Source organism: Haemaphysalis longicornis, unplaced genomic scaffold, assembly GCF_048455015.1.
Source record: "Haemaphysalis longicornis isolate Haplotype H1 unplaced genomic scaffold, Haemaphysalis longicornis Haplotype H1 scaffold_1, whole genome shotgun sequence".
NCBI classification, from domain to species: Eukaryota; Metazoa; Arthropoda; class Arachnida; order Ixodida; family Ixodidae; genus Haemaphysalis; species Haemaphysalis longicornis.
The window spans coordinates 255,628,988-255,653,895 of NW_027526203.1; the positions used below are offsets into that span (position 1 = coordinate 255,628,988).

Genomic DNA, 24,908 nt, shown 5'->3' on the forward strand with positions numbered 1-24,908 from the left:
AGTAAACAGTTCCGTTAGCCTTCGGCTTTTGTACTTCTTCACGGCTGCAACAGCGGCTGGCCGCTCGCATCATACACGCTACCACTCGTATGTCGGAGGCCACGGAGCTGGGATCGGGTGCCCCCGCCCGGTCGCAACAACTGGTTGGCAGCGGTCGGATGGCAACTTCGTAACACCTGGAGCCAGCGGTGCGAGACCCAACATCACGGACGTCAAGGCGGCTTCGGACTTCGCAGAATTCACGGCGGCCAAGGGTGAGTGCGGGACTTTTCTTCACTGAGTTTTACCAGGCTTCTGAGGATAGCTGGTAGGGCGTGTGTTTTTGTCGCGTGGGTTATTTGCGCAAAACATTTTGGAGCAGTGGGAAAGCAGTACTCTAGACCGGCCATGAATTTGAAGGCGTTGAAAAAACCGCAGTTGTTGGAGCTTGCAAAAGAGTTGCGCTTGGATGTTACGGACGCGCTGAGAAAGCCAGAGCTGATACAGGCTATACTCGCTGTCGGGGCTGACGATGAGGAGCTGTCGGAATGCATTGAGCTGATCAATGGCAGGGAGACCGCGAAACGTCAGGCCGCCGAGGCAGGGGCTGAGGCTGAGCGCCAGCGTGAGGAGTTCGAGAGGCAGAAACGAGGGCAGGAACGCGAGGAAAGAAAGCGAGTACAGGAGCTCGAGAGGCAGAAACGACAGCAGGAACGCGAGGAAAGAGAACGACAGCACGAGGAAAAGATGCGATGGTACGACCTCGAGCTCGAGCGCCTTGAAGAGGAATGAAAGGAGCTAGAGGGAGAGAGACTCCAATGGGAGAACAAGAAAATAGAGCATGTGATTCAACTCAAGCGGGAAGAAGTGAAGCCTGAGTTAGAAATTTTGCTCGAAAAAGACCTCGTTGTCGGGGAAAGCACCGTGCCAGCGCTGCCAGTAGCAGACGCTCGGGAGCGCGGGTCAGAAGTGACGGTTGCGGCCCAGCAGCGCGGCGAGGTGGCTAAGAGAGATAGCGGAGATAGCGCATTTCCGGCGGCTCACGACAGAGGGCAATGTAAGTCCACCGAGAGCGGAAATGTGTCTGTGTTGATTTCGGAGATCTCGGCGAAGTGTTCAGGTGGTTCAAATTCGCGGGAGGCCATGGGAACGGCTACCGATCTGGACATGAACATTTCGCGAGATAGCAAGGTTTCGCTGGAGTGCGTAAACCATGAGGCTACTGAAAGGCAACACGAGTCCGCCGAAACGGAGGTTGTTCCTTCGGACGGTAGTGCAGAAACGAGCGACGTGGTGGGAAAGCCTGCAGTCGAGGGAGCCAACGGTTTGCAGGGTTCAGTTGGGAGTCATGACGATCTCGCCACTGAGCAAGCCGATTCCGTCCTGCCACCAGCTCAGGTAACCAACCTCGAGCAACGGCCAGCCGAGCTCGTAGAGATTCAGGTGTCACGGGCGGCTGAGCCGTCTTTTGAGACAGGGCAGCCTGGTTGTAGTGTAGTTCTGTCAGTGAGGAAGGAGAACGGGAACACCCTTCGGTCTTCGCGTGCCGAGGCTGTCGCTGAAAGCGCGAGGGGCGATGAGGTAGTGACTGTTCGAAGCTACCAGGTGTCTAATGAGCTCGTCGTGCCCGTTTCACTCCCAGCTGATGCTCCCGATGATAGGCCAACATCGGCTGAGCTAGTTGAGGTTCCGGTGTCGCCTGTGGCTGAGCCGAAGTCGGGAACCGACCAGCCTAGAGGAGAGAACGTAAACGCGTTCCGGCGTTTGCTTGCCGAACGCGTTCGTAAAAAGAGGCCCATCTCCCCGCGAGGGGGACTCGAGTAAATGCGTCGCATAGGGGGTGGGTGTATTGCGTTAACGTTTAGTGTTGGGGAGTTGGTGGTAGTGAATGCGTTGTATCAGCAGCTTCTTGACGTAGTTTGAATGAGTCAAGGATATAAGGCGCGTTCGCAGCCTTTGATTCTGTTTCGGTTTTGTGGCGCAGTGGGAAGAGCACCATGTACCTCGCGTTCCGCCCACAGGTAGTGAATGCGTTGTATCAGCAGCTTCTTGACGTAGTTTGAATGAGTCAAGGATATAAGGCGCGTTCGTAGCCTTTGATTCTGTGTCGGCTTTGTGGCGCAGTGGGAAGAGCACCATGTACCTTGCGTTCCGCCCACAGGGTCGTGGGATCGAAACCAGGCGCCGATAAGTATTTTTTTATATAGTGTAGGGGGAGGGGTGCGGACCTGTTGTTGAGAGCGAGGATGGTAGCGTGATGCGGGAGAGGAGGAGTGGGGGAGAGGGCGCACCTGCGCGCTGAGCTGTTGCGGACGGACGGCGGACGCTAGATGTGAGTTAAAGAAATGCTCTGCATTTAAAAGGCGAGCAACGAGGAGATAGCAAAAACTTCCGCGGGTACTTGCGGCGCGTGTATCAGTGCGGGCACGCCAAGGGGCAAAGCTGTGAGCTCACATCGCGCCAAGGGAACGCCGCCTCCAAGGAGTGCGCGCCTAACGTATGAACGGTGGAAAATCCCGCTCGCTCCTCCGCGCGCTCGACTGTTCTCGAAGGGAACGGCCGGTGTCCTCTCACGCGGTCGCAGTCGCTTTCAGAGAGCAGCCACCCCTAAAGTGCGGTAAAAAAGGGAAAAACTCAGGGCAATGATGAGAGCTCGAATCGCAGCTCTCAGCGTGAGAAGTGGCTTGTAGACGCCTGACTTTCTCAAGTTCATTGTTTTTCCTGAAGCAGGTTTTGCCCGTTACGATTACATTTCTTTTTGGGTGGGACATTTCCAATCACGCGAAATGTCACCTTTCAAGTTTGTGCACTTGTCTAAAGTACTGCTGGGCTAAAATGTAACTAGTGTAGTTAGTTATTAGCGTATTTTATCGCAACTAAAAGCCTGGTCAATCTTCAGTGTGGATTTGTCTTCGCACTTGCCGGCGATGCGGTTGTGTCTTCCTGTGTTGTTCTGTTGCTTGCCTGACCAAGCCAGAGACGTTCTTGGGGAGCCACTACTCGTCCAGTGACCCGCCCGGTGAAGCTCCAGCACGGTGTCGTACAGCCCAGGCCTGGAGTCGAGCGTCTGCCGAGCACTTCACTTCGAAAGCATCCCTCTGGACAACGGTTGAAGACCCTTATCCATCGGGATCTCGGACCCCCGGCGGAGAAGGGACCCCCGGCGGAGAAGCTGTAACGAATCGGCCAGCGCCGCCGTACTTTCCCGCATCACTCCTCGGCTGTGCGGCGAAGCCACTACGTGCGCCTTTGAAAACAGGCACCATCGTGTCGGTGAATCATACTTTCACGTCTCGACAAGCCCGGGTCAGACGCTTCGCTTTCGGCGCATTTCAAAACTTCGGCGGCTGCCGGCGAGGCTCGTCTCAACGCTCTTCAAGGACACAGAGGCCCCGTCGATCGCAACGGAGTCCTCCTCTCTCCCCTCTCTCGGACTCAACGTGCGCCGAGGCTACCGACTGTCACGGACTCTGGAAAGAGCGTTGTGTGTGTCTGTGACGTTCGTGACGTGTTGCCGCTTGTTGGCGTTTTGACCGTTACGGCTTTTAGAAGCTGCGGAAGCGCTGTAATCCATTCCTGTTGGAGCAGCGAATCCATGCTGTCGCTCTGCTCGAGTCCTGTATTGTAACCTCGCCCGTCGTGGCATTGGTTTTTTTTTTTTTTTTTGGCTTCGGCTCACCTCTCGCTATGAAGTAAACAGTTACGTTAGCCTTCGGTTTTTGGACTTCTTCACGGCTGCAACAGCGGCTGGCCTCTCGCATCATACACGCTACCACTCGTATGTCGGAGGCCACGGAGCTCGGATCGGGTGCCCCCGCCCGGTCGCAACAGGCTCAGACAACAGACTAAATCTTAATCCGGCAAAAACAAAGGTCGTGTCTTATACCCGAAAAACGAACCCCATTTTCTTTCGCTACAGTATTGATGACGGTTTTCCGTCTAGAGTCGACGAGATCAAAGACCTCGGACTGCACTTCGACAGCGCCTTAACTTTCTCGTCTCATGTCACTCAACTGTCTCGGCGGGCGCTCCGATGCAGGTTTTCACGAGACTTCCAGTCTCCTAATTCATTCCTAAAACTTTTTATGGCACTTTGTATTCCTCAAGTTGAATATGCCTCTGTCATTTGGAATGGAACCTGCATATCTAATTGTCAACGTGTACAGCGTGTACAGAACACATTTTTATCAATATTTATGCATCGTTTTTTCCCTCTGAGCCTCTCCCGATAACGGTCTCTTTAAGTTACCGGCGAACCCGCTCAGACCTTTTTTTCTTACACAAACTGCTTCATGGTACAATTTCATGCCCGGAACTGCTTGCATCAATCGGTTTTCGTGTTCCGAAAAAAGCAACAAGGCTTATAGGAGCCATGAAGAGAAAATGCAAGTTGGTTTTATTCGAAAGATTTCGTGTTTTATAGTGCCCCCAGCGCTTGTCCGGATACAAACGATGCTTTATTCACTGAGGAATTAAACAATTTAAGTTAAAATTTTGATTTTCCCTCTAAATCGTTTATTTTCGGGGTCTGCAATGACATCACAGGAACCGACCGCTCTGCAGCCTAGAATACCTTCATTCACGCATCCGCCGTACAGGGTAGAGACACGTATACGCTGGCGCCGCCATTTTGGGTCGCTCGCTCGCCGCCGAAGCAAGTCATTGTGTCAAAACCGCGCTAAAATTATCGCCGCAACGCGGTTTACTGAAGAAGTTTGAATTATATTGTCTGTTTCGCGTTTCTAGGTCTCGTGGGAAACGAAAAGTACGACGCGTTGAGCACGTTGGCCCAATTGCGGCGGCGCGGGACCGTACAAAGGTTGTCTCCACCCTGTACAGCGGTGTTGGTTAGTTCCCGCGTTTCTTTACGTTACCCCAACCTAGATGGCGCCACCATACCATGGCAAGCGTTTGGTTTGTTTTTGCCCGTATTTAAACCTGGCTTGTTTTTGTTCTGGGAGAAATATTCGTTCCCTGAAACAGTGCTCGCTCGACAAATGTGGTCACGTAAGACACCGTTGCTTGCGTCAATCGGCCAGTGTCGTCTGAGACAACTCCAAGCCCCGTAGTGCTGTGCAGCTAAACCAAGCATGCTGTGCGCAGTACGAACAGCAGTACGCATCAGTACTTCTATGTTTACATGTGCTTTCATAACTTCCACTGTTTGTCTCATCATTCTTATTGCTTTGTAAAGAATGTGCCCTAAAGTTAAAGGAGCCATGAAGAGAAAACACAAGTTTGGTTCATTCGAAAGATTGCCTCGTTAGAACCATAACGACACCACTTATAACGCAAACTTCGCTCAAATAAGCTACATAATTAGGAAAAACGGGAATGGTCATGCGACCCACCAGCTCATTTCCCGCAACAGAACCTATGCCGTCACATGGGCTAAGCTCTGCGATTGGCGGAGGCCGGCAAAAGCAAACGCATGTTAGGCAGGGCTTACAGCTTGCATAGCGAGCTAAATGCCCGTGAAACATACTGCACATTCTTTTTATGACAAAGAACGGTGGAGTAAACGGTTGAAGGTCCGAACGAACTCGCAAGCGTGTGCGCCAATGCGTACGAAACTAGCGCGCCGGCCGAGCTCGACATCTCGCCGTCGCGCAGATGAATTTTCGGGTTCGAGGCTCTTCGGGGCCAACGAACCGTTCCAGCACGCACAGCCGCGACCTTGCTTCGTATCGTAATCCCTTCACAGGAGGTTGGCCGTCATATCGCCAACCAGCAAAGGTAAAAATAGAAACGAGGGGAGTAAGGAACAGCAAGAAGCGACGAGATAGTGCCAGTCGTCGCGTAAGTTTCGAATGGTGTTGGTTTGCTGCTGTCGTTACGAGCTCGTTTCCAGTTTACAACCACTGAAAACTTCAGTTTGTTCAGTTACGGCAGGGACCCTTACGTTAGCTCACTCCTGGAACATGCTGGCGCTCGTTGCCGACTTCGTCAAATCGCTCTGACCTTGGGGAAAAAAATGCCGTAAACACCGCGCATTGACGCTCGTATCTTTCTGGTCGAAGCAGAGAGCTCGCGCGAACGGCTTTCCATACACGGCACCGGCCAACTGGCATAAGTGATACTGCTACTGAAATTGAACTATTATTAACCGTAATCAAAATACGGCACATACGTACCAGTCTATATTCGTCCGTCGCGACGGGGCTGACGAGGCAGCGGTGCCGACGGCTGGGCGTTCGTCTGTTGTGGCTATCGCGGAATGGTCGCTTTCCCGTCCACCGCGTATCCCACAACTCTTGCCGCTCGTGCACTTAGAAGCATTGAGCGTTTTTGTGGTGTGAGGTTGTTAAATGCAAGCCCGAGCTCCTCGGCGAGAGTTTTGTTCTCCGGATCAGGCGATTCCATGACTAGGGCTGCGGGTGCACTAGGTTTTACTAGTATTTTTAAAATGGCCGCCGTCTCGATCGACTCCCGCGTGTGGGTGCTATATGGAGTCGACATACTAAGTATCTGTTTCATGGACCGGCTCTATGACGCCATTGTACACGTCACGGAATGTTCAATTTTAGCGGGAGATTTAAAATTTTGGCTTAAATTGCCTTATTTATCAGTGAATAAAGCATCATTTGCTTCCGGGAAAGCGCTTGGGGTACTATGAAACACCTAATCTTTCGAATAAAAGAAACTTTTGTTTTCTCTTCATGGCTCCTTTAAGCGCAAATCGCTTGTTCGGCTAGTTTGTAAGCTCTACCTAATTTGCGTCTGCTTGTGCGGGTCTCCGCCAATCGCAGAGCTGGCTCGAATGACATCATAGGTTCTGTTGCGGGAAATGAGCTGGTGGGTCGCATGGCCATTCCCTTTTTTCCTAATTATGTAGCTTATTTGAGCGAAGTTTACGTTAAAAGTGGTGTCAGTATGATTCTAACGAGGCAATCTTTTGAATGAACCAAACTTGTGTTTTATCTTCATGGCTCCTTTAAAGGAGCCATGATGGCGCCATCTAGGTTACGGAACGTAAAGAAACGCGGGAACAAACTAACACCGCTGTACAGGGTGGAGACAACCTTTGAACGGTCCCGTGCCGCCGCAATTGGGCCAACGGGCTCAACGCGTTATTCTTTTCGTTTCCCACGAGACCTAGCAACGCGAAACAGACAATATGATTCAAACTTCTTCAGTAAACCGCGTTGCGGCGATAATTTTAGCGCGGTTTTGACACAATGACTTGCTTCGGCGGCGAGCGAGCAACCGACAATGGCGGCGCCAGCGTATACGTGTCTCTACCCTGTACGGCGGATGCGTGAATGAAGGTATTCTAGGCTGCAGAGCGGTCGGTTCCTGTGATGTCATTTGGGACCACGAAAACGCACGATTGAGCGGGAAAATCAAAATTTTAACCGAAATTGTTTAATTTCTCAGTGAATAAAGCACCGTTTGTATCCGAACAAGCGCTGGGGGCACTATAAAACACGAAATCTTTCGAATAAAACCAACTTGCATTTTCTCTTCATGGCTCCTTTAACCACCCTTTCCATACCGCTGCACAACTTAGCAGATGTTCTCCTTTTGGTAGACTGCAACGCCTATATAACTTTCACTGCGGGGAACTTGATATTTTTCGCCGTCCCCTTCGGGGGTTTTTGGCCGAGCTGTTAGCCGTGGCGCGCTAACTTCATTTCGACAGTACTCGTGTTCTTCAGTTATTTTCCCTGTGTGCGTTGTTTTCACAGAGTTTGTTCTCATTTGTTCGTATATGATGTTGATGCTGCGGGCGTAATCGTTGTATGTACTATGACAACTCTTCATGCACATTTTTAAGGGGCCCGGACGGGCCACACTAACAAACGTTTCTATAACTTATCATTATCTGTGAATAGTTACAAATATTTCCTTTATTTTGTTTCATTCCTTTTTGTGTAATTGATGCTTCATCCTATTGCTATGGTCATTGTACGATGTGTTTTTGTAATGTACCATAATTTACAGTCTCTGTTAGTCATGTAATGTAGTTTAGATACGACTTTTAATTTTATTCTATGTAGTATTTCTAATTTTTTATTGCTCTTCACTCACCCACCTTTTTTTACTGGCTGTTCAATGCGGCCTTGTTTTTCCCTCTCAGTGCGCCAGCACGAAGGCTTCGGCTGTTACTGGGCACTTTAATAAAGGTTGATTAATTAATTGATTGATTGATTGATTGATTGATTGATTGATTGATTGATTGATTATTGATTGATTGATTGATTGATTGATTGATTGATTGATTGATTGATTGATTGATTATTTTCCCAAAACTTTTTGGTACGTACCCGCAACGGGGATTGGCAAGGCTAATTCATTGATTCTACTTCGATGGGACTTTAAAATACTAATTTATTTCCAGAAAAAACAAGGCCGTGAAATGAAAGTTCACTATAAGTACAACCGCCTCTGACCCTTCGTCTGCCTATCACCCCCCTCCGCCCCTTGACACACACATAACCTTCAAGGGGATTGGTTGACATGACAGTGGAACACTTTGCCGCTGCTTGCCCTCAGTTTCCATCCAGAGATGCACAGTTTGGTGTGTGACAATATGTTGCGTGGCTGGAAGAGCGAAAGTGAAGGTGGCTGCCAGTAGTAGTTCCTGTTTTCTGCAAATATGTCGGCAATTCACTCATTTTGCTCCACTAGGGAAGTACACCTTGAAAGCGGTATTAAGTCGGTTTCTCCAAACGCTTCGGTACACGCGCTGATGAGAGCTTTGTACGGGCCCTGCAGCTGTGCTCTGTAAAGGAGCTGCCAACGAAAGCAGCCTGCAGAATTCATTTCAACGTCGGGCGTGCACATCTAGAGACAAGGCATACGACACGATGCGGTGAGGAACGATAACCATAGACGAATGTGATCGGGCGTAGGCGCGCTTCAGGCGACTCTAATTACCGAAAGGTGTCGCCGCTGACGGAGAACAGGGCGACGCTTCCCGTTACTGGAAGTGACTGAAAAGAGCTAAACAATAGCAGGGAGCCCTGCTTCGTGACGTGTAATGAGGGCAGGAAAGGGTCGCAACGTTGGCAGCGTACTTGTGAGCTCCCCTCTGACCGTGAAAAAGCAAAGTTCGGCTCAGATGGACGCGTAGCCTCACGACTGTGGGAGTTTGCGTACCTTATTGAAAAGGTGTTTCAGGGCCGCTCTAACAATCGTGGCGGAGCACGGCATTGATTGATATAATGTAGAATGCACCGTAGGAGACTGAATTTGATCATAGGGCCCTCCGAGGAGGCTCCAAGGCCTACTTACGTCGTAGTTGAGGTATCCCTCGAAAGCAGGGTAGACACCTCGGGCGACATAGTCGGAGCAGTGGGACTTGTACGGCGACGGCAATCTTTCCACGCGCCGCTGCGCGAGAAGTAAACAGCTATGAGGAGCCACGGAGACGTCGTTCCTCGAGCAGCACTCCGCAGCACACGGGGTTAGGGGGGGGGGGGGGTGTACTATCAAATAACGAATACTGCCAATAAATATTTTCCTGCCACAAGCTTCGCCCTAAGCTTACACTGCTTCGGTGTCTTGTCTCACCATGACAGTCACCCAGTTTGCAACGTTCCTGAAGACGGTGCGGTTTCACGGCTTATCATAGTTGTATCAGAATTAATTCCACTGGAGTTCTTGAGGCTTGCGCAAGGTATTTTTGGCCAGCTTTTCCTGATGGGGATATCTCACTTTGTCCGCAGCTTCAAGTTTTCGTGATTGTTCTACAAAGTCTAAGGAACCTTGGCGCTATCAGCCGCCATTCTATGTGCCTCTGATGTACGCACCGGGGGCAAGGAGACTGCGACTGCTCCCCTGCCGAACTTTTCGACCTCAGGTTGCGGTGGGTGGTATGGAATAATGACTACAGATAATTACTTTTCTGTTGCAACCTATAGGAACTTACATGGCTTGATCTGATCTCACCGTACAGATCATCCATTTTGCAATGCTCCCAAGGAAAAAATAAAACAATGGGAACACCATGTCTACTACTTCCACGCCATCTGCAAAGGCGCATTTATACGTTATTTTGATGTAAGTTTTTGTTAAGGTTTTGTATTGTTTTACGAGTTGTATTTTTATTTTCGATTGATGCACTGCTTAGGCTTGATTTTTAGTCATTCTTTTTCCCCATTTCATTTTCCCCCTCTCCCACTTTCACAGATCCGTTCTTCCTGTGGTGAAATACTGCGTACGCCACTACTACGGGCCGTGACTTAGCGACTATATAATCACAAACATATATTGGGCGTACAGCGCGGTATTTTTGCAGTGTTCGTGTTCAAGCTAAATTGTTTCTGTGTGCAACATATCATGTTTCTGCAACGTTGTTACTGTGTTCCTGAACGCTATGCTTTTCCAAACAGAAAAAAGTGCGACTAAAGGATAGGACAGTGGACAAGACGGGACGGGCCATTTTACGCGCAGTTTTTTCTTTTAAATGGTGGGCTGTTTGAAAAACATTGCTCGGGATGGACACCTGGATGTTTTATAGTGTTAATTTTGAATTTAACGCTTGGGTCAACTTGTATTTTTCTTGTTTGTTTCCATTTGTTTACTTTTTCCCTCTTGATTACTTTTTTGTTCCTTTCCCTTTTTCTGGCTGTGATAATATTGCGCTAACGTGAGATTTGGTAAAGGGGAAGGTGAGCGTAGCACCTTTCTTTGCAAAAAAGTGGAGGCGGTGGTGGAAACTCAGAACAGGTGGATGCGAGGTGGTGTAAACGTGAAGGTTGTAAATACAGCTGTCCTCGAAAATCGGACCAGGCATATCGGCGTCGTGTGGGTTCAGAATATTTTTGATTTCATTTATGAATTATCTGCAGTGCTATTTCTTTTCTCAGAAAAGTAGTAACACCAAAGTTCGGTTTCTACAAAACCTGACATTGTTCCTTTCACGAAGATGCGAAGACGTCTCTCTGCCATTCCGAATGTGAAATGTTGCTTGTAACTAAGTATAAATCGATATTATTGTCACAGTTTTGAGCGGAGAGTAAATGGATGTTCAACCGCTTTGTGACGGCAAACGGGCTTTCCGGCGCCCGCGACATGGACGAGGTGAGTGACGCACTTCCAACAGCTCAGATTGAAGTGGTGGGCCCGTTCCATCGCAGCGACGTGCACATTAGTCGGGAAAGAAAGCGGCAAGCCCGGGCACAGCAAAAGTTAATAACACAAAATAATAATTTTGGAGGGGCATGTGGTGCCTCTCGTCCCCTTTGCCACTTTATATCCACTGACCCATCTCTGCGAGTATTTAGGCCTCCTGTATGTGGCAGGACTTATATTTAATTGAGCTGGAAGATAGAAGGATGTAGGGGATCGTGAAAGTTGTCCTTGGATGCTTTGGAAGCCAGCGACATGGCAGGCGTTTTGCTTGGGCAGAAAACAGTCGCGTGCAAACCGGCTCGCGGCGCGTAAAACCCCAACTGGTGAGATGAATGTCGCTCTGGTTTATTATCGACACCACGTTGGCCGTTGTAAGTGCATTGTGGTTTACTGGCTATCAAGCACTCAAGAACAAAAAACAGACGAAAAAACAAATATTGACTCAGTACAATATTTTTAGCCGTGTTTATTCTCTAGCCATATTTACTCGCCGCTCCCACAAGTTTACAAAACAAATTTTGAATTTCAGATTAGCGCACCTAAGCTGCACCTTGGCGCTGACTTCTATCGTAATAGAGAACTCCAGCTTTTCTTATACCGCTCGCTGCTATTTAAGGCACACCATAATTTTTTCTACACGGGCGTTTTCACCTTCATTTAAAAAAAGAGCACAGATAAAATGCTGCAAGGCATTTGCGAACAGCTTCCGTTTCGATGCACTCACATCATCACATTAAGAGCTTGAAGCCCCGAAGCGTAGCACAAACCACTTATATTTACGTCTCACACCAAAATCACACACTTCCGGACCCGACGCTAAAATATACCGGGAACGTTGCGTCAAGGAACACCCGCCGCTACGAGCTGACAGTCATCCGTGGATGTTGTTCATATGATATGATAAGATTCTTCCTGAAACAAGTTGCAACTAGTACGAATTTGAGGCCCGAAACGTCATCACACCATGTGCTGCAGTCTTTTGGTGATTCTGATACCGCACCGCTCTGCGGGCCCCGCTGCAGCCGTTTAAACAGCCACTCGCGCGATTTGCACCAACGGAATTTGTAGGCCCCTTACACTTAACTTTTCTCTGTAAAACAGCGGCGCGCACGCACCTGGCTGACGGCGACGGTGAGAAGCTTTCCCGGCTGAAGCGCGACGGCGGCCATCTTGTCAGCAGGACACGTGCGCTGCTGGTGGACGACAGTGGCCAGAGAGCCCGTGTCGTAGAACACCATGGTGCGCCCAGGATCCCACGAGGCACTCAGCTGAAGCTCTGCTTGATTGATTGATTTGAAAGTACCGCGTAACCTTGTTGAACAGAAGGTCAAGCAACCAGTAGAATCTAGTGTATCCATGATGGTGCTTGCTGAAAAGCCTCATTTTAAAAATCAAGCAGTCGTGATGGTACTGTTTAACTTGGTCTTATTTTTATTTGCGGGGTGTATTCTAAGTGAGATTACTTTGCTCTCGCCGTGCACTTCTTATCTACGTTTGCAGGACCGCCTGTTCCATTCTGCGCGCCTGTTTCACCCTAACTCTCGTCGAAGACGTACGCTGAGCATTTTATTACACTTGCCGTCAAAGCAAATAAATTGAATCGTCTTGGTGACACCGTTTCATCCAATTTGCAATGCGCCCGCAGCGTGTGCGGTTGCTTCCATCGTTGCTTCCATAAACAGCGATAAACCTTTTTTGAACAAAAACATGCTGTCGATTCAATGTGAAATGTACGCCTCGCACTATGCCGGACAGAAATTGTTCCTGCCAATGCGTAAGTGAGTTGGATCGGAATGGACTTTACTGGACTGGGAAAACGTTCATTTAAAGTCTTTTTTTTTTTTTTTGCGCGGTTGGGCGGCACTCAACCGGGGTTTTGGGCCACGTGCTACAGCATCGGCCCCATAATTGCCCCGCAATGCCATTACCCTGAAACACATTCAGCCTTCATCATCATCATCATCATCATCATCATCATCATCATCATCATCATCATCATCATCATCATCATCATCATCATCATCATCATCATCAGTGGTGCGTGGTGCGCTGTCGGGGAGCAACACGCAACAGAACAAACAAGGCCGTGAGTATGGGAGGTCATGGGTAGTTGCCCGCTCCCTTCCATGTGTTCTTCCTCCATGCTCCCTTCCACGTCGGTAATCCGCACAGGCTGGCCGCAGGACGGAACGGGGGCGTTCGGCGTTTGCCCAAGTTTGCTGGCCGTGCCCACTCTGTTGCGTGCCGCTTGGACTAGGTGACTAGGCCATGCATCATCACTCATAATGATGATCAGGAAGGCAGTATGTGTTTGATGGGGATAGAATCGGCCTGCCGTGTAAACCAGGACTAACTGCTCTCGTTTACCAATTTTGTAACCATGATTTTGCGGAGAAATATGGACCGTGGGTTCCCAAATAACAAAGATGAAGTAGAAAAAAAAGGTATAGAAAATTGGTCCTTTGGTTTCTTCCCCCATGTTTCTTTTCTTTCACTTTCTTCGTTTACTTTTTTTACCGTACTCCCATGGCAAGGGCTATGGCAACACAGTATGTGCGGCGCATGGCTCTGCAATATTTTTTTAGTCTAGTATAACACGCTTACTTTTAATTTCCGAAAAAGAGTCACAAGGAAATGAAAAAAAAAATTACTCAGCAGCAAAGACGAAACGTACCCCTTTCCCACATTCCGACCTGCACTATCACAGCTCCGCAAAATGTCAAACTGTTTTCGCCGTTTCGCCGTTACCGACTGAACTGTTTCTAACCGTAACATTTATTTTAAAATTAGAGAATTGATGCAAAAATAACATGTTGATATGTCCTTGCTTGTACTACTTTCTATTCCCGAGAGGTTTATAACCAGGATTCCGCTCGTTAGTTAATCAGGTGACAAGCGCCAGAGATAAACGTTCGGTGCGGAAATCGCGTCATATGTTCTCAACTGTGCTAAGTTGCACTGAAGTTCTCAGACGCATTCATGAGTGAGTGCGTCATCTTTGTCCATTCATATTCGTTTTGACTCACTAAGCTTGCCTCGCAGTCTTGTTTCATTGCGATGACACTGATAGCAGGCATATGACTAGATGCACACATCCGACACTGTTGCACCGAACAGTATGCATCAACCTGCTGTTGGCGCTTTTAAGCACAAAATCTGTCAGCCGCAGAGTACTTGGTGATTGAATTGGGGTTCCCACAGAAAGGAAGAAAAACGAAAACTTGTATGCAGAGCGACACCGAACCAACGAACGGGGTACGTGGGTGGCGAACACTGCAACCAGCTAGGGTCACACAATCGTGAACCCGTGACGTAGAAACGGTAGCAGTGACGGACCACGCAGTGATAGATAGGCCTCCCAGCTATTGCATAGCGCTCTGACTCAGTAATTAATTGATGTTATGATTTGTCTCACGTATTTTTGCACCGCAATGTAACCTTGTAACTTGCTATATTTTATGGCCGTGCTCTTTCCAGCTATACTGATGCACCGAATGTCCATGTAAGATTGCCAATCCGTGACGAAAAGCTCAAATATACGAATACAAAAGGGTCCGTCGGCATTTTACCAATCCTTCATTTAGACTCCCACGGTGCGCACCGCAGTGGCGACTGTCGCGCTTGCTATAGGAACCACCCCTTAGAATAGCACGGGGCCGTGAAGACATTGAGATCGGTCATTAGACATCTAACACGGGCGCTTTTGGATCCCATTCCAAGCCTGCCAATAAAGAGACGTCGGTCAGCTTTTCTTTAAATGATCTCTAAGCCGAATGAACAGGTTCATTCAGGGCTGCCAACGTGAGATCCATTACTGCATCCAAATTAGTGCACTCTATGAAAATCCGTGGCTTAGCTTCATCCAATACACTCGATTGGCCAATCCATGCGGCCAATAATAGAATTTCGCGAATGGCTACGTCGATCATAAGATTCTACTAAAGAGTTTGGAGTGCACTTTGGCATCACGCGATGGAAACTAGAGCACTGCACAGGCCTAATTTTAAGGCCCGGGCCGGCCCAAGCCCGCTATTATGAAACCCGAGCCCGATCCGCGCCCGGTGCACCTAGCCCGGGCCCGGCTCGGTTCCGGGCGTGCATAAATGAGCCGGGCCCGGGACCCTCGTCTACAGCCCAGGCCAGCCCCGGTCATTTATTTTTAAGCCTAGGGAGGGCCCACGTATGCATTACCAGGCCCGGGCTTAGACGTTGAGAAAAAATTGTTTATTATGTTTGGTTGAGTGACTTCATAGCGGGTAATCAGAAGGAGCATCTAGTCTGTACAGCCCGTCATGGATTGACGAGGAGGAATGAACATGTATTGAACTGTATCAGTTCCTCTGTGGGAGGCCGCCTGCTTAGTCCAGGAAGCCTTGGTCCTTTGCTGCCCGGCGGGCCCTGTCCACCAGTCGTTGCTGGTTTTGAGTGCGTGAGCTGGACGGCTGGTCCTCCCACTGCTCCAGGGTAACGTTAGGTGGGGAGGGGGGAGGGGTTAATGATGATGATTGTCGGCACTCCCACACCATATGGTAGAGAGTGTCGGGTGTAGGGCAGTGTTGGCCAGTGAATGTGTGTGTTGGGTAGATGGCATGGGATATTGTTCCGTCATGGTAGGTGTTAGTTTGCTGCTGTCTGAGGGTGATGGAGGGATCTCTGGTATCTTGGGGGGGTGGGTGGTGGATGAGGCGCTGCAGTCGGTAGTGGGCGAGGGCATCCGTGTATCTTCTTGGAATGTCGTCGCTGGAGGTAACCGATCGGTGTGCCAACGAGGGGAAGGCCCGGAAGGTATGCTCGCGGACAGCGGCGTGAGCCACTTCATTCCGCTCGAGGGATGCGTGGCCTGGGGTCCAGACAATGTCGAGTTCGGAGAGTGGGGGGGGGGGGCTTTGTAGTGTGTTAAGGATGCGAATGGATTGAGCAGAAATACGACCTAGTTGGTAATTGCGAGAGGCGGCTTTGGAGTCTGAGATGACGGTGAGGTAGCCTGAGCCCGTGGTGGCAGCGAGGGCGATGGCGATTTCCTCTGCAGACTTTGTGTACGGGATGGGGATTGTGGCTTATGTGAGTTCTGTGCCACGATTCTTGACAACGCTGATAACATGCGCACTTTTGAGGGTACTGGCCAGCATCTGGGTAGCGGACCGCCGGTTTGTTGTCTCCATAGGATTTTCTGAGGGTGATGACCCTGGCTGTTCTTCGGTACGCATTGAATACGGGATGCATATTTCTAGGGATGGGAGCAATGGTTATAAGTTGGCGTAGGGCAAGGGTGACGCGCTGGTTACTGAATGAGATATCCTGTGCGTCGCAGCCAAGGCGACGTAGCGTACGGCGACCCGTTTTGGTGACTTTGAGTCTTTCAAGCTGGCTGGTGTTGTGGGCTTCAGCGAGTTCCTCCCAGGAGTTGTGCAGACCAAGTTTTATTAGCTTGTCGGTAGTACTTGTCGGGGGTAGGCCAAGTGCAAGCTTGTAGGTCTTCCGGATAAGGCTATTCAGTTTGTCGCGCTCGCTATTCTTCATACTGAGGTATGCAGTGCCGTATGTAATCATACTGATGATTAAGGCTTGGGTCAAGCGTATAGTGTTCTGCTCTTTGAGACCGTGGCGTCTGTTGCTTATGCGGCGAATGAGATGGGTGACTTGAAGTACTGTTTGTTATAGTTTTTGGAGGGTTGCAAGGGCTGCTCCGCCTATTTTTAAAGTTAAGCCGAAAATTCGTAGGATAGTCACGACTTACCAGGGGTATGGGGTTACCATTGACTGAGAGTTCAAGGTCGTGGTTGGGGGCAGGCGGGCGAGCTTTGCTACGTTTCTTCAGCAGTAAAAGTTCCGATTTGTCAGGGGCGCAAGACAGCCCGCGCTGTTTGGAGTGCAACTTGTTCTCCTGCTGAGCCTATACACGTCCACATAGTGATGTCGTCTGCGTACAGCGTATGGTTGATTCCTGGTATATTGTTCAGGAGTGGCGGGAGCTCTCGCATTGCCAAGTTGAAAAGCAGCGGGAAAATGACAGAACCTTGGAGGTTCCTTTTGGTGGGGTTTTTGGAGTTTGCCGCGTGGGGTGCCCCCGTCCAGTCGTGGCCGTAAGGTCGATGACAAAGTCGCGCACATACCGGCACATTTTTTCTCCGCAGTGGGTGGATTGCAGGTCTTCCAACATCGTCAAATGTGCTTTTGAAGTCAAGTGCGATAGGAGGCCGAGGAGGAATAAACTTTATTTATGCGAGCCTTAGGTGCTGCTGTCTGGGCACCCGCCTGGTGGGGGGTTTCCTCTAGTCCGGGATACCCTGGCCTGCACTGGCCACCCGGGCCCTCTCTACCAGGCTACGCTGGGAGGAGAGGTCGGAGCTGGTCAGTTGTGCCACCCACTGCTCGTAAGTAGGTTGGGGATTGGGAGTAAGGGACGGGGTTTGTTGACACCCCCATACCCGATGGCATAGGGTGCCAGGATGGGGGCAGTATTTGCAAGATGCGGGGTAGAGGGTGGGGTACATTGCATGGAGTAGGGTATTGTGGGGGTAAGAGTTTGTTTGTAGTCGCCGGAGTATTGTACCTTCGGTTCTAGATATGTGTGGGTGGGGTGCTGGGTATTGTTGGCGCCCGCGCCGGTAGTGGGCGAGTATATCGGCGTATTTTCTCAGGGGCGTGGGCTTGAGGTTGTCGCCATCTTGAAGTTTGTCACCCTCTCGGGAAACGGCCCGGTGTGTATGCGCGCGGGCGGCGGCGTGTGCCGACTCATTCCCTTTGAGGGTGATAAATGCAAAAATTTAGTGTTAAGTAGTGCACATAGTTTGGCCTCACCGTCTTCAGTTCACGTCACGTCGGTGTAATAATAGCTGGAATTCTCGTATCAGCGACACCATCATTTTTTAGGACCAGATTATTGGCAACGTCCCGTGATTGTCTCGGCAACAAGTTGGTGTGCTGAAATTTGTGGTGCCGCGTTTAACTTCAAGATTATGTACGTGTATTGAAATGTTTTACCTGCAGTGGTTGCTCAGAGGTGCTGTTTCTTTAACACGGTAGTTGTATTCCCGGCCACGGCAGCCGCATTTATATGGGTGCAACATGTAAAACCCACTCATACATAAACATAGATGCCGAGCTCCAGGTTGTCTTAATTCCTTCCCCGCTACGGCATTCATTATAATCATTTCTTTGGTATGTTATAGAACAAAATACAAAATCTTGATGCAGTACATAAAATGCCGTTAAAATTACAGTACAGTGAATATCAGACCTAGAACAACTCTTTAAAAAAAAACAATGCGTACAACTAACAAAAAATAGGCGTGCGGAAACAAACTCAGAATATTCTTTTTAGTGCTCTTTTCTAGACTTCACGTCGGAAATATTGACGGGCAGGCCCATGAATCGAAGCCCGAGGCCAACCCGGCACACGGCTTCGAGCCCGAGGCCGACCCGAGCACGCGGCATTCAGCCCAGCGATAAACGCATGGGGCAGCCAAGCCCAGGCTTCCGGTCCAACCAGGGCTCGTGCCGTGCTCTAATGCAAATGGGACGTCCTGCATTGCAAAATGCCACAGCGCATATTTTTGGGTCAAATGAATGGTTCTTGCTGTCAATCGTCCAATTCACTTTGCTGGCGGCACGAATTGTCCCTGCAGTGCATCGGTGTGAAGCTGAACCACGGGAGTGCAGTCGAGTGTGTAAGATGGTTTCAGAAATTATATGCAATTTTATGCGATTTTATCCGATTCAAAGCCAGCCCAGTACAGCCGCTGCAACTGACTCCTGACGACAGACATAATTGGCAGCTTTCGATAGAAATACGGAAACCTTATCAGCGTATTGTCGACAACCGTCATGATGTCGTCTTTCAATGGCTGCCTATATATAGTCAGTGCGAACTCATCGGGAATGTTCTGCCCATGGCGGAGCCCAAGCGTGAGCATAACACCTTCCAGGTCAGACGCCTCAAGGGGACTTCATGCCTTTATCTGCGGGCTAATTCTTGCAGCCGGAATGCTCGGAACATGAAGATCGTACGCCTCGATGACCTCAAGTTCCTCGTGGCAACGTAAACTCTTATCCGGGATTCCACGATGCGAGGAAACACGTTAGTGCACGCGACTCTAGTTGGGAGTAGCGTTTACAAACTTCTATTCGTTTCTGATGATAACGGTGGACAGAGCCTACAGTGAAGTTAGACAGGTTGAAGAGAGAGGCATGCCTTTAAGCGGAAGCACATCTTCAATTTTATGGGCAGACAGGGCAATCGCCTGTTCAAGGAGGTCAGAATCCTCGGACACTGGTCAGGTCTGTCATCACCACGAAGGGAACTCACAGCACTACCCAAATTATTCAAATGCACTTGCGCGTGTGACCGGGTTTAGAAAACATGGAAGCGTGGACAAGACTAGCGTGTGCTGGGTTGTATGTTTTTGACTCCTCCACTCTGTCTTCCGCTTTTCTCCCTGTGTCCGTTTCCCAGTACAGTGTAGCCAAACGGTCCTCATTGTTTGGGTGACCTCCATGCCCTTCTTTCTGCATTCTCTCGCTCTCTCCCATTTTGTAACTCTGCTGTGGCTAAGGGAATATTAAAGGAGAACAAAACTACAAATAATTACTTAATCAAGACTTCGGGACAACTTTGAGTCTCCGACATCGTGCTGTTGCAAGAGGCGGCCTAAATAAATTCTTCGGACGTTAGGATTCAGTGCGCCGATACCCTGTGCGGGCGTGCTGCAAGTTTGGTGTATTGCGGGGAAGCTTCCTGTGCTTCGCGGTGAAGCACAGGAAGTCACGACACGCAGTCACGACACGCAGGAGCGTGTCTGCTGCGCGGACACTTGCAGGAGATGCTTCATGCCCGCGGCAGTTGGAGAAACCGGAACAAACTGGTTCCAGCGGGGACATGTTGAGACGTGAGTCTGCGAGCGGACGCTGCCTACGGAGATCTCTCCTTTCTCCCCCTCTCAGACTCAATGGGCGCCGGCTATCACGGGACCGGAAAAGGGTGTTCTTATGCGTCTGTACTTTGCTCGGGCCTGTGCAAAGCCCTGGAAGCAGCGGAAGCGTTTCCGCTTCGGGGCATTAATTCTACCCTCTTTGTGGTTCGTAACAGTCGACATTTGGGGCTGAACTAAGAGCCCCGCTCTGCCCGTCGGCTCCTACTGTTCCTGTATCGTCGCTGTTCATCTCTCGCCACACAGTACACCAGTTAAGTTTTGTTCTCGGCTGTTTGTCGTCAACATCAAGGCAGGTCATCTGCACGCCGCTTGCCACCATGTTACCACTACATGATGGAGGCGAAGGAGCACGGTAGGGGGACACCTCCGCCAATGTAACCAAGGGCAAAATGTTTACGCACCCCAGCTCCACGGGGAAGGGCATTGCTGGAAACGTGAGTTGTTCCAGGCGTCCACTGTGTAGCACTGCTGCGTCTGAGGTCGAAAGTAGGTCGGCTTCATGCTGCACGCAAAAAGAGGCGAGCACGTTGTACAGTGCTGTTGTTCAAGGCGCAACGCTGTGTGCATCAAATATTCCATGGATGGGAGTATTTGGGTCTCCAATGGGTGGGTCTCCAATTACGCTTGCATTGGAGAATGTCGGCAACGCTTAAGCTAACCTGTCCAGATCATGATTTAGGAATAAAGCAAATACAAAATAAAAGATGGGCATGACATGACAACTATGAAAATTAACGTGAAGCACGAATTCTCGATACTACACCATGGAATGAACTCCATTGACGCCGGCTGGGTTTGGGCAAAGTAAAAACAAACAGCAGCTTATTAGGTAACCGGAGCTGGTAAAGAGCCCACCGGGGAGCAGGACGCTGAGATTTTTTTCGAGTAGATAGAAAGTAACTATAACTAGTCATCATGCGGTGCTCATGGTACTAGATCACATGGTCGTCATGTAGCTGACGTGACATCGACGTCCCAACTCTTTTCTGCCAAACTTCCTTGATTAACCGCTTGAACTGCATAACGAACATTTTGGCGCAACCTCCATCTTATTGTCGCATTGATCAGAATTGGTGCATCTCTCTATACCTGACGCCACTCACAAAAAGACGCCGTGCGTTACCCTGGCTCAGCGGTGCGCTTGCCCTTCGACCTCAAAATAAACTCGAGTCACTTGGGCAACCCGTAAGGAAGCGCGACCATGCACTTACTCGAGTCTGACCATTTGGTTAACCGCATCAGGAGGGAACTTGTGCCGATTCTCCCATTGACCTAGTGACTTCGTCAGCGACGTTTCGGAGCCTTATCGGCCCTAAAACTGAGCTTTAAAACAGCCTTTGACCTACTTCTTTTCTAACCGTTTGTTTTTTCGATCATCATTTATTGCCTCCTATGATACCTTTTCAAAGTGGTGGTTTTCCGGCGTCGGTCGCAGGAAACGGACAAAGCTGAAAAGCATGAAACGTTTTATGCGTAGCGAAAATGCTTGGCGCGCTAGCCAAGCGGCCATGCACCGCGCCTCCTAGCAGGGTGCGAACGCGGCGATCGGCGGCAGCATGGCGCTGCCTGTGAGCACGTACCCACGTGTCAGCTGCTGCAGCTGAAGTTTGTCACCGCTCGCCAGAATAAAAATCGTGACGAAGACAAAGTTGCATATGCGAGAAACAGGATCATCCGCGCGGATTGGGAAAGAGGCGATCAAATACCCCTTATTTCTGCCCTGTGGCAAAATAAACGCTCTAAAAAATACCCCGTGTTACACCAGTAAAGGAGCCTGTACAATTCTTGCCTGAAGAAACCCTTTTTTTTGTTGGGGATAAGACGTATTTTCTTACGTTTGCGAATACGGGGGTAAAACTCACTTTTCTGCTGATAAGGTTAAGTTGTATTCCAGAAGGGTAAGGTGTGTTCCAGAAATAAGTTAGACGGCACCTGAATAAGGCTCACTGAAAGTGAGTTGGGATCCAAAGGTTGCCATTTTACACACGAAATCGCTATAGTACGCGTTCACGACAGTATCTCGCAAATTTTAAACTTCTGTGGGCTGGAAGGGCCGTACAAAGACCGAAAAAAAAGGTATTTCATTCTTTTCTTGTTTACCTCTGAATCGTCGCCGTCGTTCAACAGCGGTTACGACACGGCAGCTGCTGCTGCGGCACTACGGCGCCACTGTGGGGTGTTCTATCAAATAGTGCAGCCAGTCAGCGGCAACAGTTGTACGTACATGGATGCGAATGGATGATTGGACCCTCCGCGGTAGCTCAGTGGCTATGGCCAGAGTCCTTCAATCCTTCTCTGGTCATGAAACTCCCGGCGAAGTTTCGTACGGGGACAAAGGCTACCGCGAGGGGCGCCACTGCAGATCGGAGGGCATCGGGCGGCCGCCGCTGCTCTGTAGCCAAACTGGCAGGCAGGAACGCAGTAGCAGCATGCCCGTTCGCACCAAATTTTTTCGCCACTCACAAAATGACAAGTCCATTTGAGCGGCCCACGACACGTAAAGCGAAAGCGCGCTGCTGATAAGGCGGCGAGCGTCTGTTTGATCTCACTCCGGGGTCCTTTCCCTGCCAAACGCGCTCTGACCACGCCCCCGGCTGCCCTCCGATCAACACCAGCGCCGCGGCGCGGCCTCCCTGGGCAGCGTACGAAGCTCTCCCATAGCGTGACGGCGAAGTTTCATGACTAGAAAGGCATTGAAGGACTCTGCTATGGCCTTGTACTGCTGAGCCCAGGGACGCGGGTTCGATTCCCGGCCGCGACGGCCGCTTTTCTGATGGAGGCGAAAAGTGAAAACGCCCGTGTGTTTGAGATTTCGGCGCACGTTAAAGATCCCCAGGTGGTCAAAATTAATCCGGAGCCCTCCACAAAGGCGCGCCTCAGCGCCTATGTAGCGTCGACGCATTAAACCCCGTAATAAATCAATTAATCAATCAATCAATCAATCAATCAATCAATCAATCAATCAATCAATCAATCAATCAATCAATCAATGAATCGATCAATCAATCAAGCGAATGGATGATTGTAAACAACGCGAGGACGCGAAAATGGATGGGAACGCGAGCTACTGAAGTAGGCGGGGCATGCGCATCGGCTGTTAAAGGGACACTGAAGTGATATGTAAACATTGCGGGATTACTAGCGCAAATTGTAGTCCGGAGTCCCCAGGCCATGTTTCGACCACTCTAGGCGCGTTTACGCGATTTTATTTAGTAGAAAAACTAATTCGAAAATGCTGTCCTCCTCTCTTTACGCTCGCCCATTTTCTGTGGCGTTTTCGTGTGACGTCAGGAGGGGATGAGTTGGCAATTGGCTGCGCTACTGCACGGCTTCCCGGCCTTCAGACAGAGTCAGTCGGCCCAGCGTTTCGTCCGCCGGCCGCCGACGGGTCGTCGCAATCAAGGAGGTTAAAAAAAATTACTTGGTCGCAATTCGTTCGCTTAGTTGAAACGAAGCCAGGACACGTTTGTGAATGGAAGAATGTGCCTTTCTTTACTTGGTTTGTTTGTACACTGTACCTAGCTCCAAGTCAAGGTCGCTTCACACAAGCGCTGCACAAGCGCACATGCGACGCTTCGCTGACTGGTACGCCAGTAGGAAAATATAAGGCCTCTTGAAGGCGGGAGAAGAGTCAGCGAAGTCAATATAGGTACTAAGGAAATAAAATCAACTGATATTTTTACCGTACAGCGTAAAACTAGGGCGCGGGAAGCACTTTTTTGCGCTGGGCGAACAAGCACAGCGGTCAGCAGCACGACTACGCATCTGCGAACGCTTTTACGTCTACGAAATGCAATTGCTAGACGTGAGCTACTGTGGAAACTCGGGCGACGCTTACTGCACGAGCGTAGTACAACAAATAGTCACCTAAGCTGCTCGAAATGCCAAAACTAAATAAAAGTGTAAACCGGTTGTACAATATATACCCTATATTAGCAAGCCCTTCCCGTCCCGCTCCGTGGCTCAGTGGTCTGGGGCGCTAGGTATGTCACCGCAAGTGTTTTGCAAGTCACGATTTCGAATCGCCGCGGGTACGTGGTTTTTTTTTCTAAGTTAACTTTTTTGTTCTCCGCCGATGTTTTCTATATTGAGTTCACCTTTTTTTGGACCGCAACGTTCATGGCTACACGAACTAGTTCACAAAACGCGCGCAGGCTGGCACTGGCGCGCTAGCGAGTTCTCGTTGGTGTGCTGTTGCCATAAGCACCGACTGCTTGCAGGCAGTGGGCACAGGCCAGAATGAACAGACCCTTGGCCTGGTGCGAACACGTTTTTTACGATACAGGCATGAGGGAGGCAAGCTCCAAATATTGGGGAAAAGCGCATGACATTTGGGCGTCTGCGGGTACGCGGAGGGCGTTTATGCACTGAGTAGGTCTCGGCTAGTGAATGCTACGACTACAAGCCGTCCTGGGAGGCTTATCTTGTGCATTTTACAGCCGACAACATGGCAGAAGCGCGGTACGATGATTACTGAGATATTGAGAATGCCCATCCAACAACGCCATTGGTTATGTTTTACAGAACCGAAACCGAAACTTGTTTGATTGCTAACCTTGGGCATCGTCCAATCACGGCGCCCCTCCTCCCAACGTCACAGCCTTAGTTGGTGCGGCCGCCGCAAACCGCGCATGGTAGTTTTTCTTCTTTCGCGCTTTGTAAAATAATTACCGATTTGTCAACCGGATAAACGATGAAAAGTGTGCTAATTTGAGCCAGTCTACGCAGTGCAAGCAAAAACGGGAGCTTGACAAATTCACTTCAGTGTCCCTTTAAAGAGCAATGTACTGCCGACCAGAACCACTGATTGAGCGTACCTTCGAGCAAAAAGGGCCTTGACAGGTCTCTGTACTATAGCATCCGCATTGTTTCAGGCGCGAGAGGAGGTCGAAAGCCGAGCTAGCCATTGGAACATTT

General features: G+C 49.8%; 1 protein-coding gene across 1 annotated transcript in view; it reads right to left on the reverse strand.

Moving 5' to 3' along the window:
- LOC144158626 (epithelial sodium channel subunit beta-like) overlaps nt 1-12,296 on the reverse strand; it is a 67,495-nt gene extending 55,199 nt beyond the window's left edge. The window contains exons 1-2 of the mRNA XM_077689648.1: nt 12,174-12,296; nt 9,217-9,315 (exon numbers count right to left, since the gene is read on the reverse strand). Of these exons, the coding sequence (XP_077545774.1) occupies nt 9,217-9,315; nt 12,174-12,296 (222 nt within the window). The remainder of the gene's footprint in view (nt 1-9,216; nt 9,316-12,173) is intronic.
- Between the last annotated feature and the right edge of the window lie 12,612 nt (nt 12,297-24,908).